Here is a 19,233-nt window from a genome sequence, read left to right as displayed (position 1 = left end):
CAGGCGCAGATTGACAGGCACCACTTATAAATCGTCACCTCTCCCTCTCTGTTTACAGATGGCACTCTTCCTAGTGGATACTGAGGGATGTGATGGCATCAAACGTGATAAAAACATCAGTATCCAGCTGTCGGCATTCAGCATGTTACTGGGATCACACATCGTGAGTCAACACTCTGCACCTCCCTTCAGGAGAAAGATATAACACACAGTATAACACACAGGGTATATTATAACACTCAGTATAACACACAGGATATATTATAACACTCAGTATAACCTCAGGGTATATTATAACACTCAGTATAACACACAGGGTATATTATAACACTCAGGGTATATTGTAACACTCAGTATAACACACAGGGTATATTATAACACTCAGTATAACAGTCGGGGTATATTATAACACTCAGTATAACACTCAGGGTATATTATAACACTCAGTATAACACTCAGGGTATATTATAACACTCAGTATAACACACAGGGTATATTATAACACTCGGGGTATATTATAACACTCAGTATAACGCACAGTGTATATTATAACACTCAGTATAACACACAGGGTATATTATAACACTCCGTATAACCTCGGTATATTCTAACACTAAGTATAACACACAGGGTATATTATAACACTCAGTATAACACACAGGGTATATTATAACACTCAGTATAACACTCAGGGTATATTATAACACTCAGTATAACAGTCGGGGTATATTATAACACTCGGGGTATATTATAACACTCATTATGACACACAGGGTATATTATAACACTCGGGGTATATTATAACACTCAGTATAACACACAGGATATATTATAACACTCAGTATAACACACAGGGTATATTATAACACTCCGTATAACCTCGGTATATTCTAACACTCAGTATAACACACGGGGTATATTCTAACACTCAGTATAACACACGGGGTATATTATAACACTCAGTATAACACACGGGGTATATTCTAACACTCCGTATAACACACGGGGTATATTCTAACACTCCGTATAACACACGGGGTATATTCTAACACTCCGTATAACACACGAGTTATATTCTAACACTCAGTATAACACACGGGGTATATTATAACACTCAGTATAACACATGGGGTATATTCTAACACTCAGTATAACACACGGGGTATATTCTAACACTCTGTATAACACACGGGGTGTATTATAACACTCAGTATAACACACGGGGTATATTATAACACTCAGTATAACCTCAGGGTATATTATAACACTCAGTATAACACACAGGTATATTATAACACTCAGGGTATATTATAACACTCAGTATAACACACAGGGTATATTATAACACTCAGTATAACAGTCAGGGTACATTATAACACTCGGGGTATATTATAACACTCAGTATAACACTCAGGGTATATTATAACACTCCGTATAACCTCAGTATATTCTAACACTCAGTATAACACACGGGGTATATTCTAACACTCCGTATAACACACGGGGTATAATCTGACACTCAGTATAACACACGGGGTGTATTATGACACTCAGTATAACACACGGGGTATATTATGACACTCAGTATAACACACGGGGTATATTCTAACACTCAGTATAACACACGGGGTATATTCTAATACTCCGTATAACACACGGGGTATAATCTGACACTCAGTATAACACACGGGGTATATTATGACACTCAGTATAACACACGGGGTATATTATGACACTCAGTATAACACACGGGGTATATTCTAACACTCCGTATAACACACGGGGTATATTCTGACACTCAGTATAACACACGCGGTATATTATGACACTCAGTATAACACACGGGGTATATTCTGACACTCCGTATAACACACGGGGTATATTCTGACACTCAGTATAACACACGGGGTATATTCTGACACTCCGTATAACACACGGGGTATATTCTGACACTCCGTATAACACACAGGGTATACTCTGACACTCCGTATAACACACGGGGTATACTCTGACACTCTGTATAACACACGTGGTATACTCTGACACTCCGTATAACACACGGGGTATACTCTGACACTCCGTATAACACACGGGGTATACTCTGACACTTAGTATAACACACGGGGTATACTCTGACACTCCGTATAACACACGGGGTATATTCTAACACTCCGTATAACACACGGGGTATATTCTGACACTCCGTATAACACACGGGGTATATTCTGACACTCCGTATAACACACGGGGTATATTCTGACACTCCGTATAACACACAGGGTATACTCTGACACTCCGTATAACACACGGGGTATACTCTGACACTCAGTATAACACACGGGGTATATTATAACACTCAGTATAACCTCAGGGTATATTATAACACTCAGTATAACACACAGGGTATATTATAACACTCAGGGTATATTATAACACTCAGTATAACACACAGGGTATATTATAACACTCAGTATAACAGTCAGGGTACATTATAACACTCGGGGTATATTATAACACTCAGTATAACACTGAGGGTATATTATAACACTCCGTATAACCTCGGTATATTCTAACACTCAGTATAACACACGGGGTATATTCTAACACTCCGTATAACACACGGGGTATAATCTGACACTCAGTATAACACACGGGGTATATTATGACACTCAGTATAACACACGGGGTATATTATGACACTCAGTATAACACACGGGGTATATTATGACACTCCGTATAACACACGGGGTATATTCTGACACTCAGTATAACACACGGGGTATATTCTGACACTCAGTATAACACACGGGGTATATTCTGACACTCAGTATAACACACGGGGTATATTCTGACACTCGGTATAACACACGGGGTATATCCTGACACTCCATATAACACACGCGGTATATCCTGACACTCCGTATAACACTCGGGGTACATTCCGGCACTCGGGGAACATTCCGGCACTCGGGGTACATTCCGACACTCGGGGTACATTCCGACTCTCGGGGTACATTCCGACACTCGGGGTACATTCCGACACTCGGGGTACATTCCGACACTCGGGGTACATTCCGACACTCGGGGTACATTCCGACTCTCGGGGTACATTCCGACTCTCGGGGTACATTCCGACACCCGGGGGACATTCCGACACCCGGGGGACATTCCGACACCCGGGGTACATTCCGACACTCGGGGTACATTCCGACACTCGGGGTACATTCCGACACTCGGGGTACATTCCGACACTCGGGGTACATTCCGACACTCGGGGTACATTCCGACTCTCGGGGTACATTCCGACACTCGGGGTACATTCCGACACCCGGGGGACATTACGACACCCGGGGGACATTCCGACACCCGGGGGACATTCCGACACCCGGGGGACATTCCGACACTCGGGGGACATTCCGACACTCGGCGGTATTCTGACACTCGGCGATAGTCCGACACTCGGCGATATTCTGACACTCGGCGATATTCCGACACTCGGGGATATTCCGACACTCGGGGATATTCTGACACTCGGGGATATTCTAACACTCGGGTATTGATGGGCCTTCAATAACCACAAAACTAGAAGTTATAGACTTAAACAAGTTGGCTTTTAATCATTAAGATCAGAGCTAACATCTCAGCACGCCGACTGGTTCACAGGAATGAGTCATACAGATCCTGGGATCTTTATGTAAGAGAAGTCAGGGGCGGAGCCAAGAGCCACGACCTGGAACCTCCCAGGTTTGTCGGGAAAGAGGAAGTGAAACTATACACAGTGGGGGAGGGTAATATACATGAGTGCAAAACGAATACAGGATCAAGACAAACAGATTTCATTACAGGTATATTCTAACACTCGGGTATATTCTAACACTCGGGGTATATTCTAACACTCGGGTACATTATTACTCTCGGATGGCGGGGTTGCGGTTTATTATAACGGGAAGAATTTGTCAAGTAGTTGTGGTTTCCCTCGATTCTGACCCCTTTCTCCTCTCTTTCAGATATTTAACACTCGCAACAAAATCAGCCAGACAGACCTGGAATATTTAGAGGTGGGGTTCTGATTTAATTCACTTCACTGATTACACCATTGCCCCCATCCCCATTCTACCATCCCCTTCACACAATGTAACCTGAACAGTACCCACGTCTTAGTTAGATGGGACTCGACAAGTGAAAACTCATTCATGGCAACACGCACACAGGGCAGGAAAGGCCCAGGCTCCATCCCCGGCCTGTGCGGATCTCACCCAGTGTGGTACTGAGCCCCACACACACGCTGAGCAGGAAAGGGCCAGGTTCCATCCCCGGCCTGTGCTGATCTCACCCAGTGTGGGACTGAGCCCCACTCACACACAGTGCAGGAAAGGCCCAGGCTCCATCCCCGGCCTGTGCTAAGTTTGCCTGATCTCACCCAGTGTGGGACTGAACCCCACAGACACAGAGCAGGAAAGGCCCAGGCTCCATTCCTGGCCTATTCTCAGTTAGCCTGATCTCACCCAGTGTGGTACTGAGCCCCACACACGCACACACCATCCCCGGCCAGTGCTGAGTTAGCTGATCTTGGCCTGGGCAGTGCCAGGGAGATACAGTTGACCTCTGTACCTCTCACGAAAGGCTACAGGCGGACAGCGGGGGCAATGATTGGGCCCTTCTCGTTGTAGTTCCTCCAATGGTCTGGAAGTGGCCATCGCTCCAATACTGGACAGTCACCATTGTCTGTACAACCCATGCTGTAGCACGGGGTCACTGGGGGGAAGAAGATGCTCGTGGCGAGGAGTGACTTGTTTCTGCTTCCTTTCCAGATGTTTCTCGATGTGGCGGAACAAGTTGGGAAGTTTTTTGACTTGGAACCGATTCAGGTATTGGACCCATAATTGTTTCATTTCCATCGCCCTGTCAGGCCCACGCACTTCACCTACCCATATCCCTTAGCAGAGAAAGAGAGAAAACAAGAGAGAGAGAGGGTGAAAGAACGAAAAAAGAGAGAGAGAAAGAAGATAAGGAAAGAGTGAAAGCTAGACTCCCATTTGAACAGCACATTTCCCAACCTCAGGACATCCCAAAGCGTTTTACAACAATACCAACAACAACTTGTATTTATATAGCGCCTTTAACCTAATAAAACGTCCCAAGGCACTTCACAGGAGTATTTTAAGGTAAAAAATTTGACACCAAGCCATATAAGGAGAAATTAGAACAGGTGACCAAAAGGTTGGTCACAGAGGTAGGGGGCAAAATTCGGTTGATTTGCCTCTCTGATTAATGCCTAAGAGGGCGCAAAGCAACTAGCGCGCAGGCGCAGCGTCGCTAATGCCTCCCAGGAAATTCAGCAGGAGGTTAGGGATGGCAGTAACCGTTAGTGCCCCGTGGTGCTGCACTTCCAGCGATGATGTCATCGACCCACTCGCGCCCCGGCTGTGATCTTCGGTTGCACCCCCTGACTTCCTGCCGGATGCTGTGTCCGACAGGGTCAGGGGGGCGTGCGTGTGGCCGGGGCAGCAACTGCCCCCTCTGCCATCCCCAGGCCCTCTGCCATCCCCGACCTCCTTTGCCCTCCCCGGCGTCCTCTGCCGTCCCCGGGCCCTCTGCCGTCTCCGGCCCCCTCTGCCGTCCCCGGGCCCTCTGCCATCCCCGGGCCCCTCTGCCGTCCCCGGCGCCCTCTGCCGTCTCCGGCCTTCTCTGCCGTCCCCGGGCCCTCTGCCATCTCCGGCCTCCTCTGCCGTCCCCGGGCCCCTCTGCCATCCCCGGGCCCTTCTGCCGTCCCCGGGCCCTTCTGCCGTCCTCGGCCTCCTCCGTCGTCCCCGGGCCCTCTGCCACACCCAGCCTCCTCTGCCATCCCTGGGCCCCTTTGCCGTCCTCGGCCTCCTCTGCCATCCTCGGCCTCCCCTGCCATCCCCGGGCCCCCAGCGTCCCCGGGCCTCTGCCGTCCCTGGGCCCTCTGCTGTCTCCGGCCTCCTCTGCTGTCCCCGGCCCCCTCTGCAGTGCCCCCACAGGGTGCCATCCTTGCTCCCTCAGGCCGGCTCTCCTCTTGTATGATTAGCTCTTTTGCTGTCACCCCGATCCCTGGTGGCCCAGCTGGGTCCCGGGTCATGCTGTGTGAGGCCGCTCCCCTGTAATAAAGGCAGGAAGGCCTGCAGTACCGAGGGAGGGGGAATCGCTTCCAGTACCGCGGAGCGAGGTCGTGATATTCACTCAGTGTCCCAGGAGGGAGCGGGATCTCTTCCAGTACCGCGGAGCGAGGTCGTGATATTCGCGCCCAGTGTCCCAGGAGGGAGGGGGGATCTCTTCCAGTACCGCGGAGCGAGGTCGTGATATTCACTCCCAGTGTCCCAGGAGGGAGGGGGGATCTCTTCCAGTACCGCGGAGCGAGGTCGCGATATTCACTCAGTGTCCCAGGAGGGGGATCTGAGCCCCTCACACACACAGAGCAGGAAAGGCCCAGGCTCCATCCCCAGCCTGTGCTGATCCCTCACCCAGTGTGGTACTGAGCCCCTCACACACACAGAGCAGGAAAGGCCCAGGCTCCATCCCCGGCCTGTGCTGATCCCTCACCCAGTGTGGTACTGAGCCCCTCACACACACAGAGCAGGAAAGGCCCAGGCTCCATCCCCGGCCTGTGCTGATCCCTCACCCAGTGTGGTACTGAGCCCCTCACACACACAGAGCAGGAAAGGCCCAGGCTCCATCCCCGGCCTGTGCTGTTCCCTCACCCAGTGTGGTACTGAGCCCCTCACACACACAGAGCAGGAAAGGCCCAGGCTCCATCCCCGGCCTGTGCTGATGAGCTGATCCCTCATCCAGTGTGGTACTGAGCCCCTCACACACACAAAGCAGGAAAGGCCCAGGCTCCATCCCCGGCCTGTGCTGATCCCTCACCCAGTGTGGTACTGAGCCTCACACACACACAGAGCAGGAAAGGCCCAGGCTCCATCCCCGGCCTGTGCTGATGAGCTGATCCCTCATCCAGTGTGGTACTGAGCCCCTCACACACACAAAGCAGGAAAGGCCCAGGCTCCATCCCCGGCCTGTACTGATCTGCTGATCCCTCCCCGTGTGGAACTGAGCCCCACACAATGAGCAGGAAAGGCCCGAGCCCCGCTGGTAAACTGCCATTTTCTCTCACACAGCTTTGTTAAATAATCTGCCTCTGTCTAACTAGCACCTGGATATCCTAGTGCGAGACTGGTGGGATTACAGTACCTGTGGTAAAGAAGCTGGGAAGCAACACCTGACAAAGACTTTACAGGTAAAAGCATGAAAAGTGATTGAAGAGAAATTGGATTAACATCAGTAGAGATACAGTCAGTGACACGGCACTGGGGGAGAGGGGTTACTGAGTGACAGTGTGAGGGAGCTGGATTAACATCAGTAGAGATACAGTCAGTGACACAGGGCACTGGGGGAGAGGGGTTACTGAGTGACAGTGTGAGGGAGCTGGATTAAAATCAGTAGAGATACAGTCAGTGACACGGCGCTGGGTGTAGTGTCCGAGTATCAATAATACACGGACTGCAGGAGAACAATAAAACAGGTATTTACTGAACAGAGGGTGAACTTAAGACTGAAGTACAGCAGCATGCTATGGATTTTTATACAGGTGTGGTCACTGCCGGTACTGCAGTATAAAATCAGTTCTTCCCTTAAAGGTACATACACAACAATTCCTCCCCCTTTATAGATAAACAGTACATAACACTCATTTAACAACTAAATAATAACAATTACAATTTTCTCTGTACTATATACATCAACTGAAATAATTAATTATAAGTTCAGTCTTTGAGGAGGCTTCCTGATCCTGACTGGATAGCGCCTTTCTCGAGTATCCTGTTCTTGCGGCGGAGTCGATTCTGGCTCATTGTCATTGGTTGTTTCGTCAGCTTCCAATACCCCTGATTCTGAGGTAGACGCAATCTGTACCTCGGGTTCATTACCAGGTACACATGCTCGTGGTATAGGTTTGGCTTGTTCCTGTGACTCTAGAATCTGGTCAGCATGGCATCTCACGATGCTCTCTCCAACGTCCACTGTGTACATTAGTGGTCCCTGCTGTGTGCGTAGCATTCCTGGCTGCCATTTTTCTGTTCGGTAGTCACGGGCCAAGACTGGTTGCCCTATCTTGAAGCTCCTGGTTGGCTTCTCGTTGATGTGCTGGAATTGCTTATCCTCAACATCTCATCTTATGTTTGGTTTGAACAAATCCAGGCGGCATCTTAGCCTTCGGTTGAAGAACATTATGGCTGGAGCTTGGTTGGTGACTGCATGTGTTGCATTCCAGTTAGCAAACAAGAAATTATCTACCTTGTGTTGTAGTGGTATGTCGTCGTTATACATCGCATTTATTGCCTTTTTAAAGGTCTGAACAAACCTCTCAGCCAATCCATTTGTGGCTGGATGATATGGGGCAAATGTGTAATGTTTCACCCCATTATTCCTCAGAAACCTCCGGAAATCCTCGGACACAAACTGTGGCCCATTGTCGGAGCAAATCTCTTCTGGCAAGCCATTCCTGGCGAAGATGGTCCGTAGGACTGCAATAGTTTTCTCCGTGGTGGTGGAGGACATTTTGATGACCTTTGGCCATTTTGAATGGGCATCCACGGCGATTAGAAACATTGAGTCCATAAATGGACCAGCAAAATCAATGTGTACCATGGAGATGAAGGCCACTCCCATGGGTGTAGAGGGGCCTGTGGTGGAGCGTTTTGGACCTTCAGGCATCCTGTGCATCTCTTGGTTATATCCTCGATTTCTTTATCGATTCCCGGCCACCAGACAAACGCCCTGGCTAGGCTCTTCATTTTTACCCCTCCCAGATGACCCTCATGAAGCTCATATCTCTCAACTTGGGTGGAATTACTGATGCGCTATCAATTACTCATAAAAGACTGAGAGTTAGAAGAGTAACCAAAGGCTTTTATTAACAACAGAATGGAGGTCTGCCTCGAGTGGTCGACCGGTCCAGGATACAAAGGACAGGGGAGCAGTCACCTTTATACTAGGACCTGTGGGAGGAGTCAGCCGAGGCATTTCCAGGCATGTACACAGTGGAATACAAACAGGACAAACAGGAATACAAACAGTGGTTTACCACATTCACCCCTTGTTTAAAATTGAGTCCGGCGGGGTGAAGTATATTAAACGTTAGTGTATTGGAGTCTCTCCGTAGGTCTTGTCTGCCACTGTGATCGGCGTGGCGACGGCAGGGGTAGTGAAGCTTCCGGCGTCGAGTCCAGCGTAGGCTGCGGCACAGGCGTGTCGTCCTCGTAGATGTCGAGCGGGTCGCGGGGGCCCAGGCCTGCTGTCTGCTGGGGCTGGATATCGGATCGTGGGGGGGGGGGGGGGGGGGGTTGGTAGTGGGTTACTGTGGCCCCCGAGGGTGCAAGGTCTCTTATGGAGACTGTGTCCTCCCGCCCGTCCGGGTATGCGATGTAAGCATACTGGGGGTTGGCGTGGAGGAGGTCGACCCTCTCGACCAGGTGGTCCGTTTTATGGGTCCTCACGTGTCTTCTCAGTAGGACCGGCCCTGGGGACGTCAGCCATGGCGGTAGCGATGTCCCCGATGTGGACTTCCTTGGGAAGACAAACATTTTCTCATGAGGGGTGGCGTTAGTGGCAGTGCAGAGCAGTGACCGAATAGAGTGGAGTGCATCGGGGAGCACATCCTGCCAGCGGGAGGTTGGAAGGCCCCTAGACTTTAAGGCTAGCAGGACGGCCTTCCAAACTGTCGCATTTTCTCTTTCCACCTGTCCATTCCCCCGGGGGTTGTAACTGGTGGTCCTGCTTGTGGCAATACCCCTAGTTAGCAGGTACTGACGGAGTTTGTCGCTCATAAACGATGAGACCCGATCGCTATGGATATAGCTGGGGAAGCCGAACAGGGTGAAGAGGTTGTTCAGACATTTAATGACCGTGGCACTGGTCATGTCCGGGCAGGGGAAGGCGAATGGGAAACGGGAGTACTCATCAATAATATTGAGGAAGTACACATTGCGGTCAGAGGAGGGGAGAGGCCCTTTAAAATCAACGCTCAGGCGTTCGAAGGGGCGAGTGGCTTTTATCAGGTGGGCCCTGTCTGGTCTATAAAAGTGCGGTTTGCACTCAGCGCAGACTTGGCAGTTCCTGGTCATGGTCCTGACCTCCTCAATAGAGTAAGGCAGGTTGCGGGCCTTGATGAGGTGGAAGAACCTGGTGACTCCCGGGTGGCAGTGGTCATTGTGGAGGGCCCGCAGTCTATCGATCTGCGCGCTGGCGCAGGTGCCACGCGATTGCGCATCCGAGGGTTCATTTAGCTTCCCGGGCCGGTACAAGATCTCGTAATTGTAGGTGGAAAGTTCGATTCTCCACCTCAAGATCTTGTCATTTTTGATTTTGCCCCTCTGCTTGTTGTTAAACATAAAAGCAACTGAACGCTGGTCAGTGAGCAGGGTAAATCGTTTTCCAGCCAGGTAGTGCCTCCAATGACGCACAGCCTCCACAATCACCTGGGCCTCCTTCTCAACAGCGGAGTGTCTGGTCTCCGGGCCTTGGAGGGTTCGTGAAAAGGCGGCCACGGGTCTCCCCGCCTGATTGAGGGTAGCGGCCAGGGCAAAGTCGGACGCGTCGCTTTCCACCTGGAAGGGGATGGATTCGTCCACTGCATGCATGGTGGCTTTGGCAATGTCCTCCTTGATACGGTGGAAGGCTAAGCGGGCCTCTGCCGTCAAGGGAAAAGAGGTGGACTTGATCAGCGGACGGGCCTTGTCCGCATAGTAGGGGACCCACTGGGCGTAATAGGAGAAAAACCCTAGGCACCTCTTCAGGGCCTTGAGGCAGTGGGGCAGTGGGAGTTCCATAAGGGGACGCAGCCGGTCAGGGTCAGGGCCGATGACTCCGTGTTCCACAACACAGCCAAGGGTGGCGAGGCGGTTTGTGCGGAATATGCACTTCTCCTTGTTATAGGTCAGGTTTAGGAGTTGGGCGGTGCGGAGGAATTTTTCGAGGTTTGCGTCATGGTCCTGCAAGTCACGGCCGCAGATGGTCACATTGTCCAGATATGGGAAAGTGGCCTGCAACGCATTTTGATCTACCATCCGGTCCATCTCCCTTTGGAAGGTGGAGACCCCATTGGTGACGCCAAAGGGAACCCTAAGGAAGTGATAGAGACGGCCGTTTGCCTCAAAGGCAGTGTACTGGCGGTCCTCAGGGCGGATGGGGAGCTGGTGGTACGCTGATTTCAGGTCAATGGTCGAGAAGACGCGGTACTGCACGATCTGGTTAACCATATCAGCTATATGGGGGAGTGGGTAGGTGTCCAGCAGGGTGTAGCGATCTATTGTCTGGCTGTAGTCGATAAGACCGGCGAGAAGCAGCGCCTGGTTAACGACCACAACCTGGGCTCACCAGGGGCTGGTGCTGCCCTCAATAATCCCTTCTTTCAGGAGCCGCTCCACTTCGGTTTTAATGAAAACCCTGTCCCCGGCACTGTATCGCCTGCTCTTTGTGGCGATGGGCTTACAGTCGGGGGTGAGGTTAGCAAACAGTGGTGGGGGGTGACTCTTGAGTGTGGAGAGGTTGCACCTGGTGCACGGTGGGCAATTTGGAAGCTGCTGGCTGTGGACTGTGAGTGGGGGTAGGGGTCCACCGTACGCCATCGTAACACTTTTAAGGTGGCACTGAAAATCTAACCCCAGCAGGATGGCAGCGCAGAGGTCAGGCAGGACCAGAAGTTTAATATGATCATACATGGTCCCGTCTACTACAAGTGTCACCATGCAGTAGCCGCCGATGTCCGCCGACTGGGACTCGGAGGCCATGGAAATCCGCTGTTGCGCAGGCAGGACTGGGAGAGAGCAACGCCACACCGTGTCAGGGTGGATGAAGCTCTCCGTGCTCCCAGAGTCAAAAAGGCAGATTGTATCATGACCATTTACCTTAATGTCCATTGTGGAACTGGCCAGTTGGTGCGGTCTCGCTTGGTCCAGTGTAACGGATGCCAGCGTAGGGGGGTCGGTGTGTCGCTGCGGGTATCAGATGAGGCGGTGTCGGGGGCCTGCTGCGTCCCGGCTGTCATCCAAGATGGCGGCGTCCATGATCCCCGTGTGGGTGGAGGCGTCCAAAATGGCTGCTGTACCGGTGATTCGCACATGGCTGGGGTGGTCCAAGATGGCGGCCCGCATGGCCCACACGTGGCTTTGGCCCTGCAGACGCTAGCGTAGTGTCCCTTCTTCCCGCAGCCCGAGCAGATCGCGTTTTTCGCCGGGCAGCGTGCTCTGTGGTGTTTTGCCTGGCCACAGAAGTAGCATTTCTGGCCTTGGGGCACTGCTGTCTGGCCTTGGGACACTGCTGTGGCAGTTGGGCCGTTGTTGGGGTGTGGCTGGCGTGGCACAGCGCTATGAGGCGGTCCTACCGTGTCCCAGGCTGTCATTCCCCGCGGCGTCCACGGTGCAGAGGAGTAGGCATCCATGCCCTGGTAGGCTGCATCCAACGATAGTGCGAGTTCAGAGGCCTTGTTGAGGTCGAGGTTACTCTGCTCCAACAGTCGCTGTCGGGTGTAATTGGATCTGTGGCCCGCTACAAAAGTGTCCCGGATAAGTTCCTCTGTGTACACAGCGGCCTTTACATCCTTACACCCACAGGCCCGGCCAAGCACGGACAGTGCCTGAAGGTATTCCACGGTCGATTCCCCAGGTTGTTGTTTACGACTCCCCAGAAGGTGCCTGGCGTACACTTCGTTCACTGGGCGCGTATACTGGTCCTTGAGGAGCTTGATAGCATCTGCATATGAGGTCGCGTCTTGGATGACCGAGTACACTCGGTGGTTCACTTTGGAGGTCAGGACATCCAGTTTGTCCTCTTCCGATTTGATTGCTTCGGAGGCGGTCAGGAATTTTTCGAAACACTTAAGCCAGTGAGTAAACTTGGTGGATGAGTCCGCCTCCCGATGATCCAAGTCCAGGCATGCTGGTGTGAGGATCTTCTCCATTATAAAAATTTTGTTAATAAAATTGATGCGCTATCAATTACTCATAAAAGACTGAGAGTTAAGAGAGTAACTAAAGGCTTTTATTAACAAAAGAATGAAGGTCTGCCTCGAGTGGTCGACCGGTCCAGGATACAAAGGGCTGGGGAGCAGTCACCTTTATACTAGGACCTGTGGGAGGAGTCAGCCGAGGCATGTCCAGGCATGTACATAGTGGAATACAAACAGGAATACAAACAGTGGTTTACCACAATTACCACTCGGGATCCACACATCAAGGTCCCCCGGCACACTGACAGCTGTTCTCTCCTTGGTGAGAATGCTGGCAACAGTGAGTCGCCATGTGCTGGCCATCCCTTCACCGTCAAATCATAGACCCGAGAGTGTGTCGGGTCATTTCGGGTTTCCTTCTCTATACTTGAGTTTGTAACAGGTAGACATTCGACTATGGTCGCATGGAATATCTCAACAGGGTCCACTGCAGGTGCTTCCTCCACCGTATGCAATGGCAGGCACGACAGCCCATCAGCATTTCCATGCTGTTTCGTACCCTTGTACTCTGTCGTACTGGTGTGCCCCTAGAAAAAGTGACCATCTTTGCAGCCGTTGCGCTGTCATCACCGGAACGCCCCTCTTTGGGTTAAAAATGGAGACCAGGGGCTGATGATCAGTCAGTAGGGTGAATTTCTGCCCGTGCAGATAGTGATTGAACTTCTTCACCCGCCACACCAGGCTGAGGGCCTCCCTGTCAATCTGGGCATAGTTACGCTCAGCTGAGGTTAACGAGCGCGACGCAAAGGCTATTGGCCTCTCTGAACCGTCAAGGAATTTGTGCGACAGCACCGCTCCAATGCCGTAGGGAGACTCATCACATGCCAACCGAATCGGTAGTGTTGGGTTGTAGTGGGCCAATACTTCTTTTGAAGTGATTAGGCATTTACATTTCTGAAAGGCACGCTTACACTCATCACTCCATTTCCATGTTATTCCAGTTTGCAGCAGGGCGTTCAGAATTGTTGATAAATTCGGCAAGAACTTATGGTAGTAGTTCACCAACCCGAGGAACGACCTCAGTTGCGACACATTTTCTGGTGCTGGAGCCTTGACTACAGCCTCAATCTTGTCCAGCGACTTATGCAACCCTTCCTCATCAATCATGTGGCCACAATACGAGATTTGTCTCCTGAAGAACTCGCATTTGGGACGGTTGGCTCGTAGCCCATATTCCTGCAGTCTTGTGAGCACCTGTTCCAGGTTGGCAAGGTGTTCATTGTCATTTTCGCCCGTAACCAGGATGTCGTCCAAATAACACTGGGTCCCCGGGATCCCTTGCAGGACTTGTTCCATCGCCCTCTGCCAAATAGCCGGGGCTGATGCTACCCCGAATACCAGTCGATTGTACTGGTAAAGGCCTTTCTGAATGATTATGGTGAGGTATTTCCTAGATGCTTCTTCCACCTCCATTTGTAGATACGCTTGGGCCAGATCAATCTTCGTAAAGCATTTCCCTCCAGAAAGTGAGGCAAAAATATCTTCTATCCGTGGAAGAGTGTATTGTACTGTGTGAACCCAGTCCTGCACAGTTACCTTGAAGTCCCCACAGATGCGAACCTTCTTCGGCTCCCCAGGCGTGCTTCTCAATGATTTCTTCATTACAGGAATGATGGGTGTGGCCCACTCGCTCCAGTCCACCTTGGACAGCACACCCGAACGCTCCAGACGCTCCAGTTCTGCTTCAACGGCTGGGCGGATCGCGTACGGTACCGGTCTGGCCTTGAAAAATTTTGGGTTTGCATTATCTTCGATTTTTATCATTGCCGTTACTCCTTTTAGAGTCCCAAGTCTTTGTTGGAACACCTCTTTCGCGTCAGTTAGAATTTTTGACAGTCGTCCAGGTGTGACGTCATCATCCTTTTTGTCAGTCACAGTAAGCGCCTGAATGGAATGCCAATCCAATTGTATTTTTCGGATCCATTCACGTCCCAATAATGGTGGTCCTCCATCTTGTAGTATGTAGTTTCTGTGTTTCCTTGCCGTTGTATTTCACTGGCACCCTTATTTTTCCTCTGGGCTAGACTTTTTGCCCCGTGTATGTCTTCAATACAATGGATGTGTCCTTCAAGGGTATGTGTGAGAATAGCCACTCATAGTCTCGTCGATTCATGACAGTTAGGGCTGATCCTGTATCCAATTCCATCTTTACTTGGGACCCTGCTATCATGAGGGTGACCCAAATGGTTCGGTGATCCTCCTTTGCGATCACGTTGTGTAACTTTAGACAACTTAGCCTCCTGCTCCCGGAGTCATTATCACTCTCCTGATCTTCCGAACTACTGTGTCAATTTCTTTACTTTCTTGTACTTTTCCTTAGTAGTTCTTGTAGTGTTGGTTTTCTTTCCCGACCTGCAGACTCTTGCTATGTGTCCCATTTTCCCACATTGCCTGCATACTTTGTCCTTAAACCAGCAGTCCTTCTGATCATGGGTTGTTCTGCCGCAGCAATAGCACTCTTCTGCTCCATACGCCATTTCGTTAGCGCTGTATTCTTGTGGTTTCTGTTGTATTTCTGCAGCTCCCCGTGCTGTTGCTTCGTAGGATACTGCCACGCTGAAAGCCTGTTCTAGCGTCAGGTCCTTTTCCGAAAGTAGTCGTTTCTGGGTTCCTTCACTCTGGAGCCCACAGACAAACTTATCCCGTAAGGTGTCTGCCAGTCCTGCTCCGAACTGGCAGTGCTTCGATAACTTGCGTAGTTCCATAAGGTAGTCAGCATTGCTCTCATCTTTGTGCTGGTTTCTTTTATGGAACTTGAATCTTTCTGCTATCAGCAGCGGTGTAGGGTTTAGGTGTTCCTGTAAGATATTAACAATCTCTTCAAAACTTCTCCATTGGTTTAGCTGGGGTAATTAAATTCCGCAATAGGCCGTACGTTCTTGCGCCCATCAAATTTAATAATACCGACGCCTTCTTTTCATCGGCCACCTCATTTGCCTTGCAGCACACTTCAATTCTTTCCACATACGTGGTCCAGTCTTCTACCTCATTGTCGAAAGCAGTGATACTGCCACTCTTCGGCATCTTGGTTGATTTAAAATGGCGCCTCCCGTGCTTTTTCTTCTTCCCCAATGGAATAAAATGGAGCCTCCCGCGCTTTTCCTTCTTCCCCTTGCTGCCACGCTGCTCCTAACGTTCTACAGGGTAATGGCGGCAACCCGCGGCTTCGGCCCGTCTCACTTATCCTTCCCCTCGTTCTATTTTCTCTACGCTGCCCGGTTCTTGAGCACCGACAGCGCCCTGTGCGCTCCACCCTCTCTCTCTCTTTTCCTCCCGACGACGCTGCACGGCCCCTTTGCAGAGCCGTTCGATCGAGCTCGAGCCCACCACAGTCCGGAAGGGTCAGCGCACTACCTGCTACCAGCACGATTTGCTGGAACACCTCGACTGGGGAGCCAAGCCCAGCTCTCCACAGCCTCCCCTGCAATTCTCCAATGGATCCCTGGGCAGTTGCCCGTGGTCGACGCCCGTTGCTCTGACTTCGACCTCCAAGAAGCTTCTCTTCAGGGAAAGATCCCCGTGAGGTGATGCAGTACTGCAGGTGAGTTCGAACCTGCCCGTCGCCAGTGTAGTGTCCGAGTATCAATAATACACGGACTGCAGGAGAACAATAAAACAGGTATTTACTGTGTATTGATTTCTTTGTGGGTTCAATAACGACTCATTTATGAAAGAGAATGAGTTTTAATCTAAAGTCTGTTCAACTCTTATTAACAGCCTTTACAAGACACATCATGCTGTGATGCATCTAGAATGAAACTGAAACTAAACTAACTGTCTTGCTGCTCTCGGTCACATGCCCTCTGCTGGTCAGGCACAAGCAATCAATACATGCAATCATGCTATTAAGGCATCATAATCGAACAGGCAAATACCATCTCTATTTGCTGATATCATTACAAACTGAACAGAGGCTAAACTTAAGTCTGAAGTACAGCAGCCTGCTATGGCTTTTTATACAGGTGTGGTGACTGCCGGTCCTGCAGTATAAAATCAGTTCTTCTCTTAAAGGTACATAAACAACACTGGGGAGAGGGGTTACTGAGTGACAGTGTGAGGCAGCTCGATTAGCATCAGTAAAGATACAGTCAGCAACACGGGGCACTGGGGGGAGAGGGTTTACTGAGTGACAGTGTGAGGGAGCTGGATTAACATCAGTAGAGATACAGACAGTGACACAGGGCGCTGCGGGGAGAGGGGTTACTGAGGGACAGTGTGAGGGAGCTGGATTAACATCAGTAGAGATGCGGTCAGTAACACAGGGCGCTGGGGAGAGGGGTTACTGAGTGACAGTGTGAGGGAGCTGGATTAACCATCAGTAGAGGTATAGCCAGTGACAGTGGGCACTGGGGGAGAAAGGTTACTGAGTGATGTAGCATCACACTGTAAATTTCTGCCCTCAGGACATCCAGCAATCCAACAAGAAGTTATCACAATTCATGCTGCAGGTGCTGGATCCAAAAGATTCAAAAACTGAATGCTTCACCATGCCCCATCCTGGAAAAAACATCATTTGCAGCAAAAGAGGAAAAATTAAAGGTATGTGGGAAGGGAGTAAATCCAGAGTATCGAATGCACTGTGAAACCTGGTCCCAGAGGGGGAAAGGACAGTGTATCTAATGCACTGTGACACCCAGTCCCAAAGGGGGAAAGGACAGCGTATTTAACGGACTGTGACACCTGGTCACAGAGGGGGAAAGGACAGTGTATCGAACGCACTGTGACACCCGGCCCCAGAGGGGGAAAGGACAGTGTATCTAATGCACAGTGATAACCGGTACCAGAGGGGGAAAGGACAGAGTATCTAACACACTGACACCCGGTCCCAGATGGGTTAGGACAGTGTATCTAACGCACTGTGACACCTGGTCACAGAGGAAGAAAGGACAGTGTATCTAACGCACTGTGACACCCGGTCCCAGAGGGGGAAAGGACAGTGTATCTAACGCACTGTGACACACGGTCCCAGAGGGCGAAAGGACAGTTATGTCCAACGCACTGTGGGACCTGGTTCCAGAGGGGGAAAGGACAGTGTATCTAACGCACTGTGACACGCGGTCCCAGAGGAAGAAAGGACAGTGTATCTATCGCACTGCGACACCCGGTCCCAGAGGGGGAAAGGACAGTGTATATATCGCACTGTGATACCCGGTCCCAGAGGGGTAAAGGACAGTGTATCTAACGCACTGACACCTGGTCCCAGAGGGTGAAACGACAGTGTATCTAACGCACTGTGACACCCGGTCCAAGAGGGGTAAAGGACAGTGTATCTAACACACTGTGACACCCGGTCCCAGAGGGGGAAAGGACAGTGTATCTAATGCACTGTGACACCCGGTCCCAGAGGGGGAAAGGACAGTGTATCTAATGCACTGTGACACCTGGTCCCAGAGGGGAAAGGACAGTGTATCTAACAGACTGTGACACCCAATCCCAGAGGGGGAAAGGACAGCGTATATATTGCACTGTGACACCCAGTCCCAGAGGGGGAAAGGACAGTTTATCTAACTCACTGTGACACCCAGTCCCAGAGGGTGAAAGGACAGTGTATCTAACACACTGACACCCGGTCCCAGAGGGGGAAAGGACTGTGTATCTAATGCACTGTGACACCCGGTCCCAGAGGGGAAAGGACAGTGTATCTAACAGACTGTGACACCCAATCCCAGAGGGGGAAAGGACAGCGTATATATTGCACTGTGACACCCAGTCCCAGAGGGGGAAAGGACAGTTTATCTAACTCACTGTGACACCCAGTCCCAGAGGGTGAAAGGACAGTGTATCTAACACACTGACACCCGGTCCCAGAGGGGGAAAGGACTGTGTATCTAATGCACTGTGACACCCTGTCCCAGAGGGGGAAAGGACAGTGTATCTAACGCACTGTGACACCCTGTCCCAGAGGGGGAAAGGACAGTGTATCTAACACACTGTGACACCCGGTCCCAGAGGGGGAAAGGACAGTGTATCTAACACACTGTGACAACTTGTCCCAGAGGGGGAAAGGACGGTGTATCTAACACACTGTGACAACTTGTCCCAGAGGGAGAAAGGACAGTGTATCTAACGCACTGTGACACCCGGTCCCAGAGGGAGAAAGGACAGTGTATCTAACGCACAGTGACACCCGGTCCCAGAGTGGGAAAGGACAGTGTATCTAACGCACTGTGACACCCTGTCCCAGAGGGGGAAAGGACAGTGTATCTAACACA

The 19,233-nt window shown here is 50.8% G+C and overlaps 1 protein-coding gene across 1 annotated transcript in view; it reads left to right on the top strand.

Moving 5' to 3' along the window:
• The window catches only part of LOC147082183 (RING finger protein 112-like), a 531,383-nt gene that overhangs the window by 339,633 nt on the left and 172,517 nt on the right, over positions 1-19,233 (top strand). The window contains exons 5-9 of the mRNA XM_085980420.1: positions 59-163; positions 4,008-4,058; positions 4,812-4,868; positions 7,169-7,255; positions 17,425-17,560. Of these exons, the coding sequence (XP_085836546.1) occupies positions 59-163; positions 4,008-4,058; positions 4,812-4,868; positions 7,169-7,255; positions 17,425-17,560 (436 nt within the window). The remainder of the gene's footprint in view (positions 1-58; positions 164-4,007; positions 4,059-4,811; positions 4,869-7,168; positions 7,256-17,424; positions 17,561-19,233) is intronic.

This window comes from Somniosus microcephalus, unplaced genomic scaffold (genome assembly GCF_052327205.1).
Source record: "Somniosus microcephalus isolate GS21.2 unplaced genomic scaffold, FLI_Smic_1.0 scaffold153, whole genome shotgun sequence".
Classification (NCBI taxonomy): Eukaryota; Metazoa; Chordata; class Chondrichthyes; order Squaliformes; family Somniosidae; genus Somniosus; species Somniosus microcephalus.
This window is presented reverse-complemented; position numbering and strand designations above follow the sequence as displayed.